Raw genomic sequence first — 21,181 nt, forward strand, 5'->3', positions numbered from 1 at the left:
CCCCGGGACCCGTTTTAGCGGGGAATCCCCGTCCCCGTTCGGGTCGGGTGAACCGGGTTCCCCACCGGGTCGGGGCAAATCACCATCCCTACACACACATATATATAAAAGCAAATGATCGTGTGAGAAGAGAAGTTAAGGTGAGAAGCGTACAAAGAGATCTTGATTCTTGATCTCCTTTAATCCCAAACCTACCCATGAATTGCGATTGATACGAAGATTGATTCGGTACATCTCATCTTGGTGCATTTCATCCTAATGTGCATCTAAAAATGAAAATCTCTTCTTATGTTTCTCATCTTAACTCTCCTTCTCATCCAAAGGTGAAAATTCATTTGTTTAACTATACAAACTCTCTAGACCAATAGGAATCAATCTAGTTACATAGTTCATAGATTCCTATGTAATTAATGATTGAGGGCAAAATAGTAAGGTTATGTTTTGTATTACTTTAATACATTTAAATGGAAGTTACATTACTCCTTTAATTTAGCCATTTTGAAATTATCAATGTGTTGTAAGTTATATTGTTTGTAATTGTTCATAAACGAATGTATTTTGAGAAATAATCAATAACAATTCAACAGTCAATATTCTTAATTGAACGAGTTTGTTGTATTTAGTGTATCATATAATATGGAAGATCAATATGAACATATTAGCAGTTAACATGAATGAGCATGCACTCAATGTTTAATAATGAAACACTATTCACATTGACAATTTGTTCACTGATCAACACTATTCGCCAGTCACACATACATGCACATTCAGGTACGTATTCACTAATGAACATTTTCATATATGTTATATTTTTATTGGTGAACAATGTTGATAATCTACTTATATATAACAACTGTTCATTAATTCACATCATTCATAAATTACACATTACATATTAATAAATGAAGGAATAATTAAAGCTTGATGTCAGTTTCAAAACGATAGAGTAATTACCGGAAAAGTAATTAATGCTAAAATAAATCTCCCTATTTCTTTTCAAAATTATCCTTTGTTCATGATTGTTCACTTATGTTTATTAATCATCATTTTTTAATTTGTTACAAAAATGTCATGGTGAATTTTATCCATAGATTACAAAGATTAAAGGCTAGGATTCGTTCACAAATTTAACACCATATATTGGGTTAACAAATGAACTCATCTCTCTCTCTCTCTCTCTCTCTCTCTCTATATATATATATATATATACACACACACACACACACACACACATACACATTAACTGGAGTCGCAATGTTGATTATTCTGCGTAACTTTCTATGTAAATCAATATAAATCAGTTGGATTTTCATTACATCTCAAGTTAATGTTTTCCATCACCATTTTAAACTTTTAAGATTAAAACAAACTTTATCATAACCATCAACCTTAGAATTAAAAGCTCATGTTGGTTATAACTTGAGATTTATTCTTGTTTTGGAGATAAAAGAGTACTAAAAATTCATGCACTTAATATTAGGTCATAAAGAGTCAATAATGTATGAAAAAACAAGGGTAATTTTGAAATCCTAAATATAGATATAAGTTGGTCCGTCTCATATGGCTGGTAATTTTTTTCAAAAGGTAGAGTTTTCTTAGTTAATAACAAAAAGAATATGCCATATTCTAAATTTCTAATACAAAAATAAAATCCATGTAAATGGAATGATCAAAACAGTTGATGAGAGATAACGATGAAAAATATATCAATAAACAATACTATAAAATGACAATAAAAAACAATAAATAATATTATAAATGAACGACTAATTAACCTGTTTTAGTTTTTACATAAACATAGTTACAAAAGGAATATGAACTTTCTAAAGTGTAAAAAGTAAAAGGAAAACTAGAAACATAATAAATAATCAATAATGTATTAAATATTTATCAATTAATTAACTATTAAAGTTGAGTTTCGGTGAGAATGGAAGTTATAGTGAGAAGCGTAAGAAGAGATCTCCACCATTGGATCAATCCTAATCGAATGTCAACACGAGGTGTACCGAGATGCACCAGATCAATTTTCTTCTAAAGCACAATTCATGGATGGACATGAGATTAAAAGAGATCAAGAGTTCAGATCTTTTCTTACGCTTCTCACAATAACTTTTCTTCTCACACGATCCTTCGCCTTGATGTTGGAGTAAAATGGAGAACGAAATCTTGTTCTCTCTTTGCCTCTTAGTTGTTCCATTAAGAGGAAACCTTTGATCGTAAAGAGGTGAATGGTATTTATATGTTTAATTGCTTATAAAGTTAGGGTTTTTATATACAATAATGCCAATCTATTAACTTGTTTTGTTATTCCCTAGAATTTTTCAGACTTAGGGGCTGTTTGTTTACCTATAAATAGTTCAATTAAGAGAAAACTTCTGAATCACTAAGAGGTGAACCTTGTTTGGCAAAAAAAAAAGAAAAAAATCTGCCTCTTAATGCTTCTAAAACCCTTTGAATGATTTTGTATCATGAGCTTCACTTAACCATTCAGCACCCTAATTCCACTGTAAACAATTACCGAACAATTATATTTCATTTTACACTATATCATGAGAGTCTTCTAATCATTTTGACCACTTAATCATTCTACACAAAACCATTCAGCAACTACCAAAAAACCTCTTAATAGTATTGGTGCTCCATAACATAGCTTTTATTAGCTATGAAAATTGATTTGAACGGTTTTCACTCGAAAACCATTTGAAAGATTTTTTTTGGGGTATCACATTAATCAAAGAGATCAAATAAGGAAGGTGGAAGTGTTTGATCAGAGGACTTTGTCAGTCACATAATCATGACTTTCCAAGGAAAAATATTTCACCAAGGTTCGGCCCCAGTCATCAAAGTTCCTAGATTCGTCAGTATTTATAGGATTACATACTTTTTAACAGTATTATTATAAAACATGTGTCGTGGATATATAATAACTTACATTTTCATTGTAGAGAAAGGGAGTAACAGATCTCAAACTATAACCAACATAGACTTTTGATTTTAAAACTGATGGTTCCAAAAAAGTTTGTTCTAACCTTAAAAGTTTAAAACAACAATTAACATGAGGTGTGAAGAAAACCTAACTGATTTATATTGATTTACATAGAGTGTACTCCGAATAGTGTAACTCCAAATTATGTCAATTTATGAATTAAAAGTATATCCTAGAATGTGTTTGATAATTGAACAGATTTGACGATGCTATTTAAAAATGATGTTGTCTATAATATTAATTTAAAAACAGTTATTGGTTGATTTTGTATTTAATAATACTTAGAAAACAATTTTTGTAAATTGCTAGTATTTTTTTAACTCAATATTATTTCTGATAATAAAAACAATATATGATTTTTTTACACTTATCGGTGATTTTTTTATATTTCGTCCAAGGGGTTGTTAGTTTACTTCTTAATAGTTTCATTAAGAGACAACCTCTGAATCGTTAAGAGGTAAATCTTGTTTGGCGAAAAAATCTGTCTCTTAATGGCTCTGGAACCCTCTGAATGGTATTGTATCCCGAGGCTCTCTTAACCATTCAACGCCCTAATTTTAGGGGTGTTCGCGGTCCGGACCACTCAGACCACAAAGCAAACTGTAATGGCGGTTTATAAAATTTTCAAACTGAGCGGTTTGACATTAAGTGTCCAGACCGGTCAAACCAGACCATGAAAAGGCGGTCTGGTCTGACCGGTTTGGTCCTTTAATGGACTTTAAATATTAAACTTAAAAAAACATATATAATTTATAATTTTAGATTAAATACCATTTTGATTATGTTAGATGTTAGAGTTTATATTGGGTTTAGGGATATATTTGAAACATAACCCATAAGTTAAAAAGGTTGGACTTGCTAATATTAAAATAAATAATTAAATTATATATATATACACATACATATATATATTTGGTGGTCGGTTTGGTACAAACCGCTTAAAAAAGGTTCCAGACCGTAGACCGGACCGTCCAGTTTTACTATTTTTCAAACCAAACCAAATCGTCAAACCGTTCAAACCGCAAAAAACGGTCCAGTTTGACTTGGTTCGGCCGGTTTAAACGGTCCAACGGTTTTTTTAAACATCCTTACCTAATTTCATTGTAAACAATTATATTTCATTTTACTGCAAGCTGATCGGCCAAGGAAGAAGCTACGCTTAACCTTATTCTGCCGTTAAGAAACCAGACGTTTCTAGAAGAATACAATTATCTTTTAAGCGGAAAATACCACCACCATAAAGCACAGATTTTCCATATAAATAGGGAGGGATGTATGCACCGTTTCAGGGTTCCTGATATACGTATTCTCTCTCTATCGCACCCCCATTTCTCTCTCCAGAATTCTCAACATGCCTCGCAGAAGCTCTGGTGGTAAGTTTTTCTTTCTATGATTTTGGAGGAATTGCTTTTCGATTGTTTATTGCTTCAATAATTTTTGATCTGTTTGGAAGCTCATCTACCGTCGAGATTTCATTCTTAGGGTTTTTTTTGCATTCGTTACATTTCCCTCGACTGTTGGAATGATTAATTTAGGAATATAACTGTAATTTTATGCTGATTGATCGTATTGAAACTTAGTTTGTGTATCCATATGATGTGATTGGGAATTTATGAACTTAAATTTGGAAATGGTTACGAGGGACCCTCATGGGCTTCTTGTTGGACGAGTCATTTAGTGAGATAGACGAAGCATGCTTATGCCCCATTATGCGGTATTTTCGACATGGTTAAAAATCGGGTTTTTTCTGTTGTTTTGGAACAATATGTGAACGGCTATCAGCAGCAATCGTTACAAAAGTAGCTGAGCCTGATCTTTGTTATTCCATATGGGTTCCCCTTTGGTGGATTTTTCGCAGTACCTTGCAAACCTGCCTTAACAGTAAAACCAAAACAGTAAAATGAAATGCAAATAATTTACCTCTCAAAAGCACTAGCCAAAGGAGTTGTCTAGACTTTGAAAAGTAGAGGGGCTTTCATTGCTGAGAAATACAGTATGAGATGGGGAGAGAGAGCACACGAGGGAGAAGGATAGGGGCCGAGGAGAGTGCCTATGGGAGGAGAGGAGAGAAAGAGAAGTATTTTTAGGGTTTAAATTATTTTTAACCTGATAAAAATCCCCAACTGTGCCTCATATGCATCTGGTACTCCCCACCTAAGAATCGTGTGCCTCAAATGTGCCACAGCCATGTGAGGCATATTTCAGTCTCAATGTCAACAGCAGAGGCGTAGCCTCAGAATTGGGTTTGGGCCACACTTGACTGTTTTTAAAACCATGCTAGGGCAACATTAGGAGTTCATTCCTTTGTGTGTGATATTAGTAGCTTGTCTTTGCTTCTCTAAGGGTGGTGGCTGTGTGTCTGCAATAAGTTTTATAACGTCACTTATTAGCCTGGAATACTGTTCAACTCTGGCAAGGATCCCTGAATCTAAGGTTAACTCAAGCAGTTGGCCAAAGTTTCTTCTATAGCTGGGACAAATGCTGGCTTGTGTTTGTAATTGTTTGTGGGTTTATTTGCGTTTGCGAAGCCTTTATTTGGTAGTTGTAGTTTCAGAATGTATCAAGTTAGTCTAATGTATTTCTGGACTTCAAAAATTAGACCTTTGTTTACAAATAGAGGGACTAGTTTGTTAGGAATGCAGGAAAACTAGATATGCATGTAATCATGAGTTATGCATGATGAGGGACTTGTAATGTTTTGACTTTTGAAGGCATGATATTTTGCTATGTTTTGAGCTGTTTGTAACGGACCTTGAGACTTTTTGTGTCCATGGCTTTTGATGCTAATAGAATATATCTTGCTTATCTTGCAGGAAGGTCAGCTCGGGCACCTGCTCGTGCTCCAGCACGTAATCCCCCGGCACCAGGCAAGGCTTAGAGCCATTTGAACTCAAAAGAACATTCATTTAGGTCCTTGACATCTCATATTGACAATTTTTTCTTTTGCAGCAAGCCGTGCACCCCCTCCTGCCCCTGTGCAGAGCAGTGGCGGGTCGATGCTTGGAGGCATTGGTTCAACTATAGCCCAAGGTATATAAAAATGAGTGCACATATACGAAACTAATCAGTCATTAAATCTTTATATCATGTTTATTCTTTGAAACAATATATCTTTGTATCCTTGTATAGGCATGGCATTTGGTACTGGAAGTGCTGTTGCTCACAGAGCTGTGGATGCTGTGATGGGTCCTCGCACAATTCAGCATGAAACTGTTGGTGCTGCTGCTACAGATGCTGCTGCAAATAACCCTGTTTCTGATGCTTGTGGCATGCACTCAAAGGCATTCCAAGATGTATGCCCTCCTTTTTACGCATATGTGTCTCTTTGTTGTCTTTTATGTTTGATAAGTAACTTTTGATCATTTCACATTACTTGTGTCGAGTGGGCAAGGAGTAAACTCAAATCGCTCAAGTAAAGCATGGTTTGGTTCATTAGTGTATAAAAACATGGGGAAGCACATTTAGGATTGTGGTAATGCTCACATTGGTTATGCATGTATGCAGTGCCTTAACAGCTCTGGAAACGACATCGGAAAGTGCCAGTTCTACATGGATATGCTGTCGGAATGCAGAAGGAATTCGGGTATGACCGCTTGAAGCAGGCGAGCATCATATTCATCATCATCTGTTGGATGCTATCAATCATTTGAAGTAGAAATAGTTTGTGTTAAATAAATTGCCCACCAGGATTTTGTATCATCATGTGTTTGCTTGATGATCAAATGAACAAGCATGCATTGTTGTCAGTTGGAGATGAAGATTTTTACATCTAATTAATAGCATGCATTCTGTTCCTTCTTTTCTTCAACAATACTAATTCCCAATTGATGAGGGAGGATCTTGTATTACACAACAAACAAACGAATTTATAAATGTGGTTTGTTGATATATAGGGTATATTTTAAATATAACCATGTTCATTTGTACAACTAATGTAACCCAATTAATTGAGATATTTATAGAAATGATGAGAGTTCATTTATTATGATTTGAATATTTATGGAAATTTCTATAGTAGGAAATTTCTTTGAAGTGGTTTAATCTTGATAGAGCAAAGTCGGCGTATGCTACTTTTGAGGAATCTCTAAGAAGAGAATAAACTTATCCCCCGCAGATGGGTAGAAAATATAAAAAGGACCCTGATCTCCTAAAACCTGTTAGAATCACTTGTCGATTGAACTGTATCAATATCCTTTTGTCAAGAGCATATGAAACAAAAAAAAAATTTCCACCATTATTTTAACTAACCTTGCCTAGAGGAAAAATTATTTGCAAATTACTTATACATACTGTATAGATGAATGAGTTACTATGATGTTTCTCAGTTTTTCATTGGTTTTCCCCTAAACCTGACTCTGATCATCTGTAAAGTTCAAAAAAAGCTAACAAAATGATGATATTGACCCAACTCAATGTCTGAACCAATCTCTTGTTTGTTTTTTCATTTTCAGCTTTAATTATCACTTATGTCTGATTCGTTTTATAATTCTATTGTTTGTTTTTTTATTATTTTCAGAGACTCTTATCACTTAATAATGTTTAAATAAATAAGATGTAAATTAATATTTTAATTCCTTTTTTCTTTGATTCTCTTTGGTTGTTGCTTCTTTCTCCACCAGAGACGCCACCGTTCTTTCATCACCCATATGAAATGCACTCCCCCACCCCCCCCCCCCCCTCTCTCTCTCTCTATATATATATATAGGAACCTAATCAAATGATAACTAATTAGTTTATGGTAACCGTAAAATCCAATATAGATAAATTAGGAAATTTATAATTTTGGTAATTTTTAATTAAAATTTTAATGCGGGGACATGTTAGGTATTTTATTTCCTCTCTCCTATCTTCTCTCTCCGTCTCCCGGCTTCCGGCCACCGTCCTCCGGTGATACCATAGTGGTATCACAATGTATCTTATATGTGATTGAGTATCACACTGAGGTCGTTTGTGTGGTCGATTGGATATGTAACACAGTGATATCACAATGCATCTTATATGTGCTTGAGTATCACACTGTGGTATCACCAGAGGAAGGTGGCCGGAGGCCGGAAGACGGGGACATAGAGAGAAAAGAGGAGAGAAAATACCTAAAATGTCCTTGCATTAAAGTTTTAATTAAAAATTACTAAAATTATAAATTTCCTAATTTATCTATTGATTTGTGGTTGAGATTGGATCTCACGGTTACCACAAACTACTCAATTCTCCCTTGAATGAGCCCATATATATATATATATATACAATTTCTATACATATAGGTTGGCTTAGAAGATTAATATGAAACAAGAAATTTTATCGGCGATCTATCATCTATCAAAAAATCTTTCCGCAAACAAACTCACCGGCGACACTCCCGATGGCATCAGAAGTCTGAAAGGTATCCAAATGGTTCTTACTGTGTTCCATCCGCTAAGCAATTGTTGAGATGAATTTCAGGAATGGAAAATTTATGAAAATCAAGAGAATTTTGCAAAATATTTGCACCTAATTTTACAAAAAACAAACTATCGATTTAAATTTAAGATGTTTGTCAGTTTATAAAAACAAACAATCTTATTAATTCATATTTCAAAAACTTCAACACCACCTCTTATTAATCAGAAGTGAAATAAGACTTCACACTTCAACACCTCTTAAAAAAACAAACGCTACCTTATACTCCCTAATCAATCTATGTAATTGGAATTTCGAAACCTAATTAATTAAAGCATTTTTTTTTTATTAACTTGGATATCCAACCCGCTATGCGAGCCGACTAATCTCAGGACGACCACCTGATTTGCAGATAGCCCAGAGTCATCACATTTTTCTTTATCATCATTGAGAAAGCTTAATAATTTGAAAAAAGAAGTTGACTCAAACAAACTATTCCACATGTACTAAAGAAAAGTTGGGCAACTGACTCCAATACTTTCTGATGCTCCCTTGCATAAATATATCCATGGTTGGTGCATGTAATTAACATATAAAACAAGGGATGTGATTCACATTCAGGTTTATTTAACATTCACCTATCAACACTTCTGGGAAGTTGGCATTGCAAGAGAAACTCCAGATCCACCTGGTAAATCCTTCCATTGTTGAGTCACAGTCTTGATCTGGGTATAGAAGTTAACCCCGGCCTTCCCTGCAAATTCACGACGATTCCTTTCTTACCCTATTTTTTTCGACTAACTGCTACATTGATTTATTAGTATAACAACGTACCGTAGAAATTGAGATCACCCGCAAAAGATGCCTTTGAGCCCGTGAACGAGAAAAATGGTAACGGAACCGGTATTGGAACATTTATGCCAACCTGACCAAGAATGCCAACGTTCACTTAATCTTTTTACTCTCCGAGAAAAAAACATCTCTATTTAGTAGTTTGTTCAAGTGAATGGGTTGTAGCATTTGTGACTAACCTGCCCGGCTTCAATGTCGGTTTGAAATTTTCTAGCAGCCACACCGGATGATGTGAAAATAGCCGCTCCATTGCCATATCTGCAGAAAAAGCTTCTTTTTAATACTGAAACAAACAGATACAAGTTCTTTCGATGTTAAGACTAGTTTTTTTTCTGGAGAAATTACTTATTTCTGTTGACAATATTTATGGCCTCTTCCAAGCTGTCGGCCTGAAAATAAGGTGCAACCAGAAGATCAACCCTTAATTCCCCGAAAAGACGAGAACGAATGTAATCAATTATATCAAGTATAAGGTATTAACAGACCTGCATGCAAAGAAGAACTGGACCAAATATCTCTTCCTGAAGAAAGATACAGGTTAAAAATGTAAAACATAATCCAACTGTCGAGTTTTGTTTCCGTTTTTCCTTTGGATTGGAACCATAAATAGTTGAACCATGAGATTATGGAAAAAAGCATACTTTGTAACATTCCATATCTTCGGTGACACCAGATAAGATTGTAGGCCCAACAAAGTTTCCTTGTTCATATCCTGGAACCTAATCAACATTGATGCAGGAAGTAGGTAAGTTTAGCTCCACTAATTTTGAAATTTGCAACAAGTTCTGACCAAGAAAGGACTTGGTGAATGCATATAGTAACAGAATTGGCATCACTAAGGGTACGTTTGGTGGCAAAAGGGACTGGACCGGTGAGAGTGGAGTAGGCAGGTCAAAGACTTGTCCCATGTCCCTGCTTTTTCTTCCTGCCTATTTTGGTGGGACAGAAAAATTGCATTTTTGTCCCACTCAGGTCCTGTCTTGTCCAGTTTAATAGCGTGCTAAACGTGGGACAAGTTTTTGTAGTCTTTGTCCCGTTCTGTCCAATGTACCAAACGCGCCCTAAATAACCGAACAGCAATGAACTTTTCTTAGAGTTTCATTACCCCCCTATAGAGGCATTTTCATAGCATGATAATGAAATATGAAGCATGCCTCTGCGACATAGAAATGTTGTGGTACAGAATGTGAGTTATAACACTATAAAAAAAGAAAAGAGAACACAAATCAGGAGGGAACATAATGCTACTCTTGTATGCAATGATGGCCATAGAGTAAGAGTTAGCATGGTCTACCCACATGAGTTCAATGAAATTTTAGACAACTGGCACTTGTCAATAAGCCAAATTGGAAAAAATCAAACAAAAACAACAAATATGCTAATTTGAAACATCAAGCCAGCAATAACTGAATGAGACAAAATGTCATGGAAATGGAAATATACCACAATATCTCTTCCATCAAGCAGTAGTCTAGCACCACTTTCAACTCCACTCTGGATCAATCTGCAGACTCGGTCTTTTGCCTGGTGAACATGCAAACAGTTAGAAGTAGACTTGGTTGACAAATAGTTGCCATTAGGTAGTGGTCACCTTTTTTTTTAATAACAACATAAAGAATACTTGCCTGCTTGCTAATTACTGGACCTAGGTCTGCATCAGGTTCTGTTCCTGCATTTACTTTTAATGTCTTGGCACGCTTCACTAACTCATTTTCCCTGAGATATAATTAGGACAATCAGAACAAAATTTACCTGTTTATATATGAATATTCCAGCTCAGTAACAAATGCATTTTCGAGCTCTTCATATTATCAAGTACATAAAGCTGTAACGTGTAATCCAATGCTTTAGCAAATACACAGTTCAAAGGTTTTTCATCTTTTGCCCCAATCAGATCGTAAAGTTCCAACTAAGATCTTCAAATAAGTGAGTTTTAAATTTTAATTTCATAAAGAGAACAGGAAACTGATTCAATCAAACATTGAGCAATACTAATATATTGTCAACTTCACAGTTGCTAAATTAAGAGACCCAATGCAAAGCAACAGTAAAAAAAAACTTGTGCCACTGCCATATTTATGAATATCATAGTGAGAATTGGGTTTTAATAGCTGCTTTTCTTTAGCCTAGGAACAAAGAAAGTGTATCTTCTCATATGAAATATTTGCAGGGTTTAACCAATGCATTGTGAACTGCCTGCATTATGGAACAAATAGTAATTCCTTTAGCAACTTCTCTTTTGGTCATTTAAAAAGGAGTTACAGAGTCGAGTCTACACTTTCAGTGACTTTCACGAGCGGTGTCCCCTTCTATGGCATGGACTTTCTTGTTAATACTTGATTCTTCTTAATTTATTGCTCTCTTTACAGTTATTTACATCCCTTTATGCCATATGAAAGACCCAGAGCACCACCAATTTTGTGATTGTGGAACATAGACTTACCATAAGCAAAAAAGGGTGGTAATTATAGTTACCAATAAAAGGCAAAGAAGTAGAATAAGAATACCATTCTTTTGGATCTCCAACAAAGACGACCGTGCTCAAAGCCATGCACCTCTGCCCTGCAGCTCCAAACCCAGCAGCAACTAAAGCATTCAAAGTAGCATCAGTGCTTGCATCAGGCATGACGATACCATGATTTTTAGCACCCATATTGGACTGCAAGGATTGGTATAAGCTATCATTACCCACAAACTTCAAGCGGAATTGGCTATAAAGTCACACCAGTTAGAAAAAAATGATCATCACCGAAACAGATGACCAAATTTTACCTGAACACGTTTCCCTTTCGCTGATGCTCTTGAATATATATGCATGCCAGCCTTCAAGCATCCAGAATGGTACAAAGTAAATGGAAATCAGTAGCTAATATCATCATCAAAAAAGGTAATATAAAAGGATGCAACTTAGCACACTCGAACGTCAAACAAATAGTTATCATACAGGAATTGTTGAGCACAATGACCAGGGCCAGTTGCAACATTGATATTGCGATCATGCTTCACATATTATTGAGAAAGTGACGAATCCAAAACAATTCAAGTATATAACTACAGGATCAGAGGAAAGTTCAGTTTTCATGAGGAAGGAAAGTTGGCAAATGAATAAGTCAAACTAAATAAACTAAAGCGATGTTTGTTTAGAGCTGAATGGGCTTAATGGTATGAGGAGCTTATTCGCCCAACCACAGATAAGTGTTTGTTAACGTCTTCATCATTAAGACATTGCCAAAAATGGCTGAATCAGATTAGCCAAACTGCATTGTGTTGTCACCATTCAGCCAATCATTTTTCCTTTTTACCCTTCCTTTCTACCATGTGCATACCACCTCTATCAACAAGAAAAAAACTTCGGCCAAAAAAAGTCAAGAGCTCCTCCTCTGCCTCGTCGTCCTCTGTTCATCCATCGATCTGCCCCTCCATTGCTGCTGTTCATCCGTCGATCTAGAATTTTTTGGGTGAGGGATATCGGTGGTTAAGAAAATTATGGAGATGATTTGAAAATTTACGATATTTTGTTGTGAAACTGTTGAATCCGAGTCCATTGATCATATGTTCTTTAGAATCAGTTTTGATGGATAGTTGATAAATACGGCATTTTTTTATTTTGGGGATTTCAGTTTTGAAGGACAGATACAGAACTGTTCATCATGATGATATGTGTTGTTTATCGTGAGGATTCAGTTTGAATGGAAAGTTGATGTGTATACGATATTGATTTCTTTGCTCAAGGGTCAAACACCTTGAAAGAGGAGTAAAATGGTCCTTTGTTGTTGTTCAAACCATTTATTCAGCATAGAAAATAAACAAGTTATCTTAATCCATATAGACAGCTTAAGCCATACAGATAGCTTAATACATAGAGGGATTAACAGATATGAAAAAACAGCCCTAAAACAATTATACACTAATGATCCATACAAGTTTATAGAAAGGATGCAATCACAACATGTGGAATAGTGATTGCTAAATGGAGACATTATCAAAAATAAAGAAGCTAAAATGGGAAGGACAGAAATAGTAAGAAAGAAACAATGGGAGAACAAGATCCGTAGTAGGGGAAACGGGAGACCAAAAGACATGACTGCTCAATATGGCATATACATTGGAACTCTTATCTCTAGCCTTAACTAAAAACCGTCTACACTATAGTGGAATGAAACGGCTGTTCAAACCTTTAAGCTGGCAATGGAAACTAACCCTCCAGTCTGGCAAAGTAACTATAGCTTTCCATCCCACAAAACATGATCTGAATAACTCTTAACTCCATAAATATTATTTATTTCTGATTTCATTGATGCAGATTGTTTGATCGTCTCATCTGACTTTTGAAGCTTATATATGAAACAAAAAGTTTGGCAGCTGGTTTACTTTTTAAGTTCTGACACAGATTAGGGGTCTTAAGACCAATGGAGGTATAGAACTTCCAAATGTGGCAGTTGAAATGAAAATGATATGAATAGAAAATATGATCTATATTAATGTACATGAGCACAGAACAACTTTCCTGATGTGAAAGTCCTTCATAAGATAATCACAACAGCAGTAACCCACAGTTGTATTGGGTAGCGAGTCCGTGAAGGTTAAATAAGAGTTATGTTAAGCAAGCAGAGTAGTCAAGCACATAACCTTCAAGGAATAGAACCTTGAAAAATTACCTACCGTGTTTGAACCAACAAACGATATAGCTTTAACGTCTTCATCATCACAAATAGCATTCACAATGTCCTGCCTCAAAATAATAAAGTAAGTATCAGATTCCTGTCAAACGTTAGCAGCAAGGCACCAATGGTGTTGTATGGGTCGAAAGAACCAGAGTAGTTGAAAAAAGCAACAAAGTGGATTAATTCAAAATCTCATGTGTGCTTACATTTGATTCTCTTATAAAATTTAAACTAGCGAAATTCGATATAAAAAATCCCTGAATGGACTTCAGTGTGATAACAGCAAATAACTAAGATATGACTAAGCAATGATAAACATACATGGGTTCCATGTACAACATTCAAAACGCCGCTGGGTAAACCGGCTTCCATTGCCAGTTCTGCAAGTATCATAGAAGCCCCTAAAATGGCACAAAATTGAATGGAAATATCAGAATAAAAATAAAAATTAGAAAAAATAAAATTTTGTGAATGTTCCATTGCTTGGTGATAAATCATGTCAACAAGGAGGTGATCCATATGAAATATAATATGATCATACCAACAGGAAGATTTAAAAAGGGAAAACAGGAGAGGGAGAGAGAGAGATACATGGTTATAGTTAGATCCTAGTTTTCGATTAAAAGTAATAATAAAGTTCAATACTGATGAGAACTAAAATTTGTATTCATTAGCGAAGTAAGAAGAATAGAAGCTCATGAGAGAAGCTGAAGATAACAAATTCTAGGACATCAAGGACAATCAGGAACCAAAAACGTGGACAAGATAGAGACTTGATGTCATCCTTTACTTTGAGAGACCATATTCTCCAGAAATTTCTAGTGCTTCTTAAACACATTGACCTCAGACATAAACTAGTTTGTGACTAAAAGTCTGCATAAACAAATTGCCTCTATGTATAATTGAAGTACTTTTGGGTAATTTATTTAACCATTCTTGTGATAACTGATAATATAATCCTTCCATTTAAACAAATCAAAGCTTTCATCACTCACCAAAAAAAATACAAAATGGGAAGACTAAGCTCCCTCGGTAAGTATTGAGGGATATACAACACGAATACCTTTTAGGTCAAGATTCTTTGCATTATGTATATGTGATGATATTGTGTTTTATGGTGTCAAAGATCATCATTTTTTAAATAGAGAAGACAATGACCTGGATCTTTCTCTGATGGCTTTAGAACGAAAGTGTTACCACAAGTAACAGCAACTGGAAACATCTGCATAGAAGATAAAATGGAAGAGTCAAGATGAGTTCGTGTTTCTGACAGGGAAGAAATGATATTTAGAAAACAAACCAATCAAATGAAGCTTTTTATAACATGTGTTACTGAAGCACTGATCTAGGATATGATAAGATATCATAGTGATTCGGCACATCAGATTAGATTGGTTGAGATTCTGAGGTCCTGTGTGAACTCTGCTCAGCATCTTTACGAATTGATATATCTTTATGAATTGCTAAGCCACTTTAAGCTTGTATAAAAATGAAAGAAGAATTTTTTACTTTTCAAGTTTATGAGTCTCCCTCCTTTTCTCCCTCCCAAGCTGCCTATTTCTCTTGCATGATTCCTATTTATTTTCTTATCCTTTTGAAAATGACATGTTACCCTAATAGCATATGAAACTAGGAATGGATACATGTATAAAATCATCATCAGAAAGATCCACCGAAAATATATGTGAGTGTGTAATTGCACAAAAGAAAAGAGAGAGTATGGAAAGACGATTGGCAACCATACCCACAAAGGAATCATGGCCGGGAAATTGAAGGGGCATATGCCAGCACAAACGCCAAGCGGCTCTCTAATGCTGTAGGTATCAATTCCATGAGATACATTTGAAGCAAATTCACCCAATTGTAAACTTGCCATTCCACAAGCATGTTCCACCACCTCTTTAAGAAAAGCATAACAATGATTTCAAAATTTTGGTTTACATGTTACCTCGTATGCATTAACCATGAATGGACCTACCTAGTCCACGGAACACATCACCCTGTGCATCCTTCAATGTCTTTCCTTGCTCTGTAGTAATGCTAATGGCAAGCTTGTCCTGAGACAAGTATAGCAATGACATGATCAACCACGTAGTAGGTAAAAGAACATTGATGCAACCAAAACATATCCATGCTTACCATGTCTCTGCGAATAAGTTCTTGAAGCTTTAACATAACACGTTGTCGGGTGGTAATCGGTGTATTTCGCCACGATGGAAAAGCCTGTTTGGCTGCAGACACTGCAGACTTGAACTCCTCATTTTTCGTCAAGGGTATTTGAGAAACAACTTGTTGTGTCGCCTAACTCAACAGCAGTAGTTAATTAGACAGCAAGGGCCAAAATTCACGAACATATATATACAAACAAGAAAGAAACACAGAAAAGGAAGGAAAGATTTTCAACACATGGACTTACTGGGTTTATGACATCGATAAATTCAGATGATTGCGAGTTTACAAAACTCCCTCCAACTAGGTTTGGTACTCTCTGACACAATTAAACCAGTTAGTTTAGTCCACTGTTACAGTATAATAGCATGCTAATAACAAAAACAATTATGGGCTCATGGTTATCATGATAACTGAAACAGATATGCATGCCTTCACATTAAAATCTCCAGATGCACATCAAAACTATAGAAGCCTAATCATAAGTGAATAAGCTACTAAAAAAGAAACCCATAATCCTAGCCACGTTGAATCACGGCTTACTTGATCAGACTGTTCACATCCATCCATTGGCGAAAAACAAACTAAGTCGCGTTCAGAAACGCCCAAGTTTGAATTTTGAAAGCCTGAACTGGTCCTTACTCAAATTCAAAAATTAAAATGATGTCCGATCTTTTAGCACAAGTTTTTCACATGTACTACTTCTCATACATCTTAATTCAATCTTAATCTAGTTAGAAACTTCTACTCAGAAACCAAAAAATCCAAATCAATTTTATAAGTACGCAGGTAGTCCATTAACACTCAAAATGAACTTACTTTTTCTTGATTAAGATACTAAACCTGAAAGTTATTCCACATTTTAGATTTTAACTTTACTTCCTGTCTCAAGAGACTGCACAAAATGGATATTCAGTCAACATCAGTAAAACACACAGACACAGACAGAAAACAGAACATACCGGAGGATCGCTATGTCTCAAAGACTGCTCAGTAGCGGTAGATTGATTACAACTTTTTATGGCAAATATTTGAGGACTCAAAGTTCTCACTGTTACATAATCATTCGATAAACAGGAGTGAGTAAAAACGCATACATAACAAAAGCTAGACTAGGGATTTTAACAAAATCAGTCAATAAACAGGAAAAAACAAAGCGTACCTCGCCGGATTGGTAATCGCAACATCGTTTAGCGATGGACAAAGAGAATCTGCAGAGATGGATGAGAACCGTGACGACGACGATGATGATGATCCTTTATTGGTAGAGAGTAATCTCGTGGGGTGTTTATTGGCAGCAAGTCTAGTAAAGATGATGCCATTTTGACATTTTTTCAGATTAAACTTAGGGGTAAAAATGGTAAATCCTTGGAAATTTTAATGAAATAATTAGATAATCGCATGATGCAGTGAAATAAATCTTGATTTTAATGTTTCATTTTATATTTTGAATCTATCAAAATTATGATGTTATGTGGTTCTGAGAAAAAAAATATTTTTATTTTTGAATTAAATATATATATTTGAAAATATCATAAAATTTTAAAAAAATAAACAATATTAGTATTAAATTAACTATTTAAAAGTTTTTGTTTTTATGTAATTTTTTTGATTCAAATTTTTATTATAATTTAATTGAAATTTAAAAATGAATTAATTTATATTTGATTTAATAATATAATTTTTATAAATATAATAATTAATTATTTTGTTAGAACTCAATAATTATCTTAATTATATTTTAGATTTTTTATATTTTAAAATGAGATGTTTATCATTTATTTGATTATGTTTATCTGTAATTAGTTACATGAACTCAAATAGAGCTTTAATAAGTTGTACTTAAACATAATTTACTTGTAATCTTGAATTTTAAGTAATATACATTAATAAACAATACTTCATACATAAAAAACGGTTTTTAAGAGTTTTTGTCAAATGATTTATAATATAATATAGATATAATTATAATTAAATATTTTTTATTATAACTTAATGCCATTTTGAGTTTTTTTTAATTCCAAATGATTGTTCAAAACCTTTCTAAAATGGAGAAAGTAATAGAGAGAATGTAGAAATCTTCATATTTAGAGAACATCTGAAAATAATTACAATGAAAGAGAAATATTATTTAATATATTTTCACCCGTCGAAAACTTTAAGAATAAATATTTAGAGAGAAATAATATTTTATTAAATGAAAAAACATTCTAATAATATAATTAATATTGTAATCTTTAAAATGGAGATTTTTGTTTTTAGAGATTATGACCTTTTTTTGTTTGCTCGTATTACGAAATTAACTTGAGAATAATCTCCGCTTTCGGTAACGATTATGACAACTATTTCATTTCATATAATCCTAACCGCTCATCTTAAATGCGTGAATAATTCCACATTAAATGAAAATTATTACTAGAATAAAGTAACGGGTGGATAATTAGACATCAGTTACGAAATAACCGTTTGTAGATAAACGTCGAATACAGATCATAAGACAACTCAGAAGACAACAACTCCCTTAAGCCTCGTCATAAGGCGTCATCCAGTGATCCTTAGTTCTAGTTAAGCTTGCACGTATGTGGACTCCACACTCCTAGCTTGTGTAATAGTTTAACCAACACCACATATTCTTTTGTGAATTCAATTCATAAAATAGACCCATTTTCACTAAAACAATAGGCCACATTTAGGTGCCGTTTACCAAGCGTTTACCTGAGTCATTTTACTTTATTGAATGAATATGATAAGGATTAAGAATCTTACCCAGTAAAAACGAAAGCAAGAATCGAAAGTCTTACCCGGTAAGTGAGGACGAGGACTCTTACAATGGTTAGCGTTTACCGGGATAAATTATTGTATACGATGCGTTTTAGTGAATAAAAAATCTTACCCGATAAGTAAGCGATGGTGTTGAATTTTACGGTAAATGTTAATTGCTTAAAAATGGATTGTTGAAAAGCGTTTACGTTTAATTGCTTCTCAATGAAAAATTAATACAAGACTAACAATCTATTTTATACAATAGCCTTCAAACCAAAATCTTTAGGCCTTTCCCATCTTCTAAAAAGGAAAATAATCCATATCTGTACACTTGACTAACCAACCTTCATAATGCAAATGGGCTAAAAGGTACATTAACGATCGGCATCTTTGACATCGTTACGTTCCCGGTGATAACACTGGGTGCCACCGTATCCTCCACCGTAACACGATCAACTTCCACCACTTTCTCCGGCAATATCTTCTCCCCATCCACCTTTCCCAACACCTCGTAACGCATCACCACGCTCTCCGGCTTTGTTCTCCACTCCGGATACCCCTCCCACAACGATTCATTGCCTGTCACCTTCTTCTCCACCTCGAAACCGAACTTAAGAAATGTTTGAGCCGATATCTCCGTTCTCAATACCTTAAACGAACCATTATTGCTTCCCATTGAGTCCAAAACTGCGGAAAGCAGTGTCTCTAGACCACGCAAGTTTGAGTTCGAGCCATTGATCGATGCAACCGGCCAGAATGTGGTTAAGCGATCTGGAGTGAGGAGGGTAGGGACGTCCCCTTGAAGATCAATGGTGGAAAGTGCGGTTTTCGAGTTTTGCTTTGAAGCCGAGGATAATTCTACTAAGCCAGGAGCAAGGCGTTTCAGCTTTAGCTTGTTGAAAGCGGGCGATGGCGTGGCAGGGGAATTCAGTGACGTCGGGCCTACGATACGGAGAGAAACGAGTTGGCGTTGGGTACGACAGGCATGTCGGAGGTGGTTGCCTAAGGTTAGAAGACCAGAAGCATCACCATTTTCTGTTTTGTTAAAAGGAAGCGGGAGTTCAATTGGGTGTCGTAAAGTGACGGATTTGGCACCCTTCACGGTCACAACGGCACCATCCGCTAGCATCACCTTCTTCAGCTCGCCAGCATCAACATCATGCTGGTAACATACATACAACGGTATTCCATAAAAATGAAATCCAAATGTCATCACACAATTAGGTTTCAACACATCAAATCAAGAGCAAAACTTACAGGCAAGAACAGCCTCATGTCTTTGGCGTCCTGAATCCAGAGCTCCATTGGACCTGCAAGTTGGAAGGGAGCCAAAGTAGGCAACCCTTTTCCTGAATCACGTTTCTTCTCAACCAATCCATTTTCATGAGATGATATCACCTGATCATCCATTACGAAAGTAGGCAAATCTACGTATTCCCAATTATTTACATCCTCCAACAGTTTTATTGGAAGAATTTTGTTATCAATTTCAAGATCAAACTCCATTGATCGACCAACTAAGGCACCCTTCAAATCAAACCCAGATAATTTAACATCGTCTGATTGAAACCCTGATGATTTAAGAATAGTTTCCTTCAAATCCTGAAACATAAACCAAAGTAAAAGTTCAGAAAACCAAAAGCAACAAAATCTTTATATAATAGAGCAACCGACAGTAAAACGCCAAAATCTCAATTTTAGCAATTTATGTGTTTTTGCAGAGCCTCGATCAATTTCTCTACGTAAATAACTACATAGTTGGACAACTTAGATTAATGTATGCAGAGCAAATGGAGAGGATCCTGATTGAAATCCAAAACAGTTTGAGAAATTTTGAGGAAACAGCGGATCGTTATATCAAATTATAATCAATATATATCTCCATTAACAATTTAACAGGCTTCCTTTAAAGATCGAGATAGAAATACACTTCATCTTTACAATCAAGCAGAAAACTGAATCAATTTCAAGAAATTGGCTACGAATCTGAGAGAATTACTTACAGATACGGCTTTAGGATAGAGCCGATTAATATCTGGCTTGTAGTTTAGAGCTTTTGAACCTGAAACTTGTATCATCAAAGCGAACAAACACACATAACCTGCGAAATTCAAAACCCTAACAGCCATCGTCACGTAACTTCCAACAAAGAAGAGGATGATTCAAAGTTTTAACATCAAACAAGAGATTTGATTTGAATTTCTTCTCCGGGTTTTGAGATTTTAAACTTAAAGGTTCAGAGCCAAAACGGTGAAAGGAGATGATTCTAGAGAGCGAATGGATGATGCAAATATCACACGTAGGTGGATATGATTGGTCCACGTTGGATTTGTTGACGTGGAAGCCGATCATGTGATTTAAGTCTGGG

At 35.1% G+C, this 21,181-nt stretch overlaps 3 protein-coding genes across 5 annotated transcripts; 1 reads left to right on the forward strand and 2 right to left on the reverse strand.

The window, feature by feature from the left end:
• Positions 1–4,284: 4,284 nt before the first annotated feature.
• LOC112507052 (uncharacterized protein C6C3.02c-like) lies at positions 4,285–6,874 on the forward strand. 2 transcript variants are annotated; one of them, XM_025111455.1, is made up of 5 exons: positions 4,285–4,362; positions 5,803–5,856; positions 5,939–6,019; positions 6,119–6,282; positions 6,494–6,874. In XM_025111455.1, the coding sequence occupies exons 1-5, from the start codon at positions 4,341–4,343 to the stop codon at positions 6,584–6,586; spliced, it is 414 nt and encodes a 137-aa protein (XP_024967223.1). In that variant the 5' UTR covers positions 4,285–4,340; the 3' UTR covers positions 6,587–6,874. The 2 variants fall into 2 exon arrangements, with proteins under 2 accessions (XP_024967223.1, XP_024967222.1); XM_025111454.1 differs by having other exon boundaries at positions 4,312–5,856.
• Positions 6,875–8,845: 1,971 nt separating this feature from the next.
• Positions 8,846–17,339, reverse strand: LOC112505287 (methylmalonate-semialdehyde dehydrogenase [acylating], mitochondrial). Of its 2 annotated transcripts, none has more exons than XM_025109219.1 (19): positions 17,213–17,339; positions 17,013–17,101; positions 16,298–16,369; positions 16,021–16,182; positions 15,860–15,938; positions 15,626–15,780; positions 15,040–15,103; positions 14,203–14,282; positions 13,880–13,945; positions 11,990–12,040; positions 11,725–11,876; positions 10,843–10,933; positions 10,661–10,741; positions 9,859–9,936; positions 9,703–9,738; positions 9,563–9,606; positions 9,397–9,475; positions 9,200–9,290; positions 8,846–9,119 (listed from the first exon to the last, which is right to left on the reverse strand). In XM_025109219.1, exons 1-19 carry the CDS (start codon positions 17,235–17,237, stop codon positions 9,007–9,009), a joined length of 1,608 nt encoding a protein of 535 aa, XP_024964987.1. In that variant the 5' UTR covers positions 17,238–17,339; the 3' UTR covers positions 8,846–9,006. The 2 variants fall into 2 exon arrangements, with proteins under 2 accessions (XP_024964987.1, XP_024964992.1); XM_025109224.1 differs by lacking the exon at positions 17,213–17,339 and adding an exon at positions 16,870–16,945 and having other exon boundaries at positions 17,013–17,060.
• A 1,699-nt stretch (positions 17,340–19,038) lies between these two features.
• On the reverse strand, positions 19,039–21,005 carry LOC112505301. Its single transcript, XM_025109231.1, has 3 exons — positions 20,817–21,005; positions 20,071–20,415; positions 19,039–19,975 (listed from the first exon to the last, which is right to left on the reverse strand). Exons 1-3 carry the CDS (start codon positions 20,940–20,942, stop codon positions 19,160–19,162), a joined length of 1,287 nt encoding a protein of 428 aa, XP_024964999.1. The 5' UTR covers positions 20,943–21,005; the 3' UTR covers positions 19,039–19,159.
• Between the last annotated feature and the right edge of the window lie 176 nt (positions 21,006–21,181).

Source organism: Cynara cardunculus, assembly GCF_001531365.2.
Source record: "Cynara cardunculus var. scolymus isolate 2C chromosome LG 2, CcrdV1, whole genome shotgun sequence".
Taxonomy (NCBI): Eukaryota; Viridiplantae; Streptophyta; class Magnoliopsida; order Asterales; family Asteraceae; genus Cynara; species Cynara cardunculus.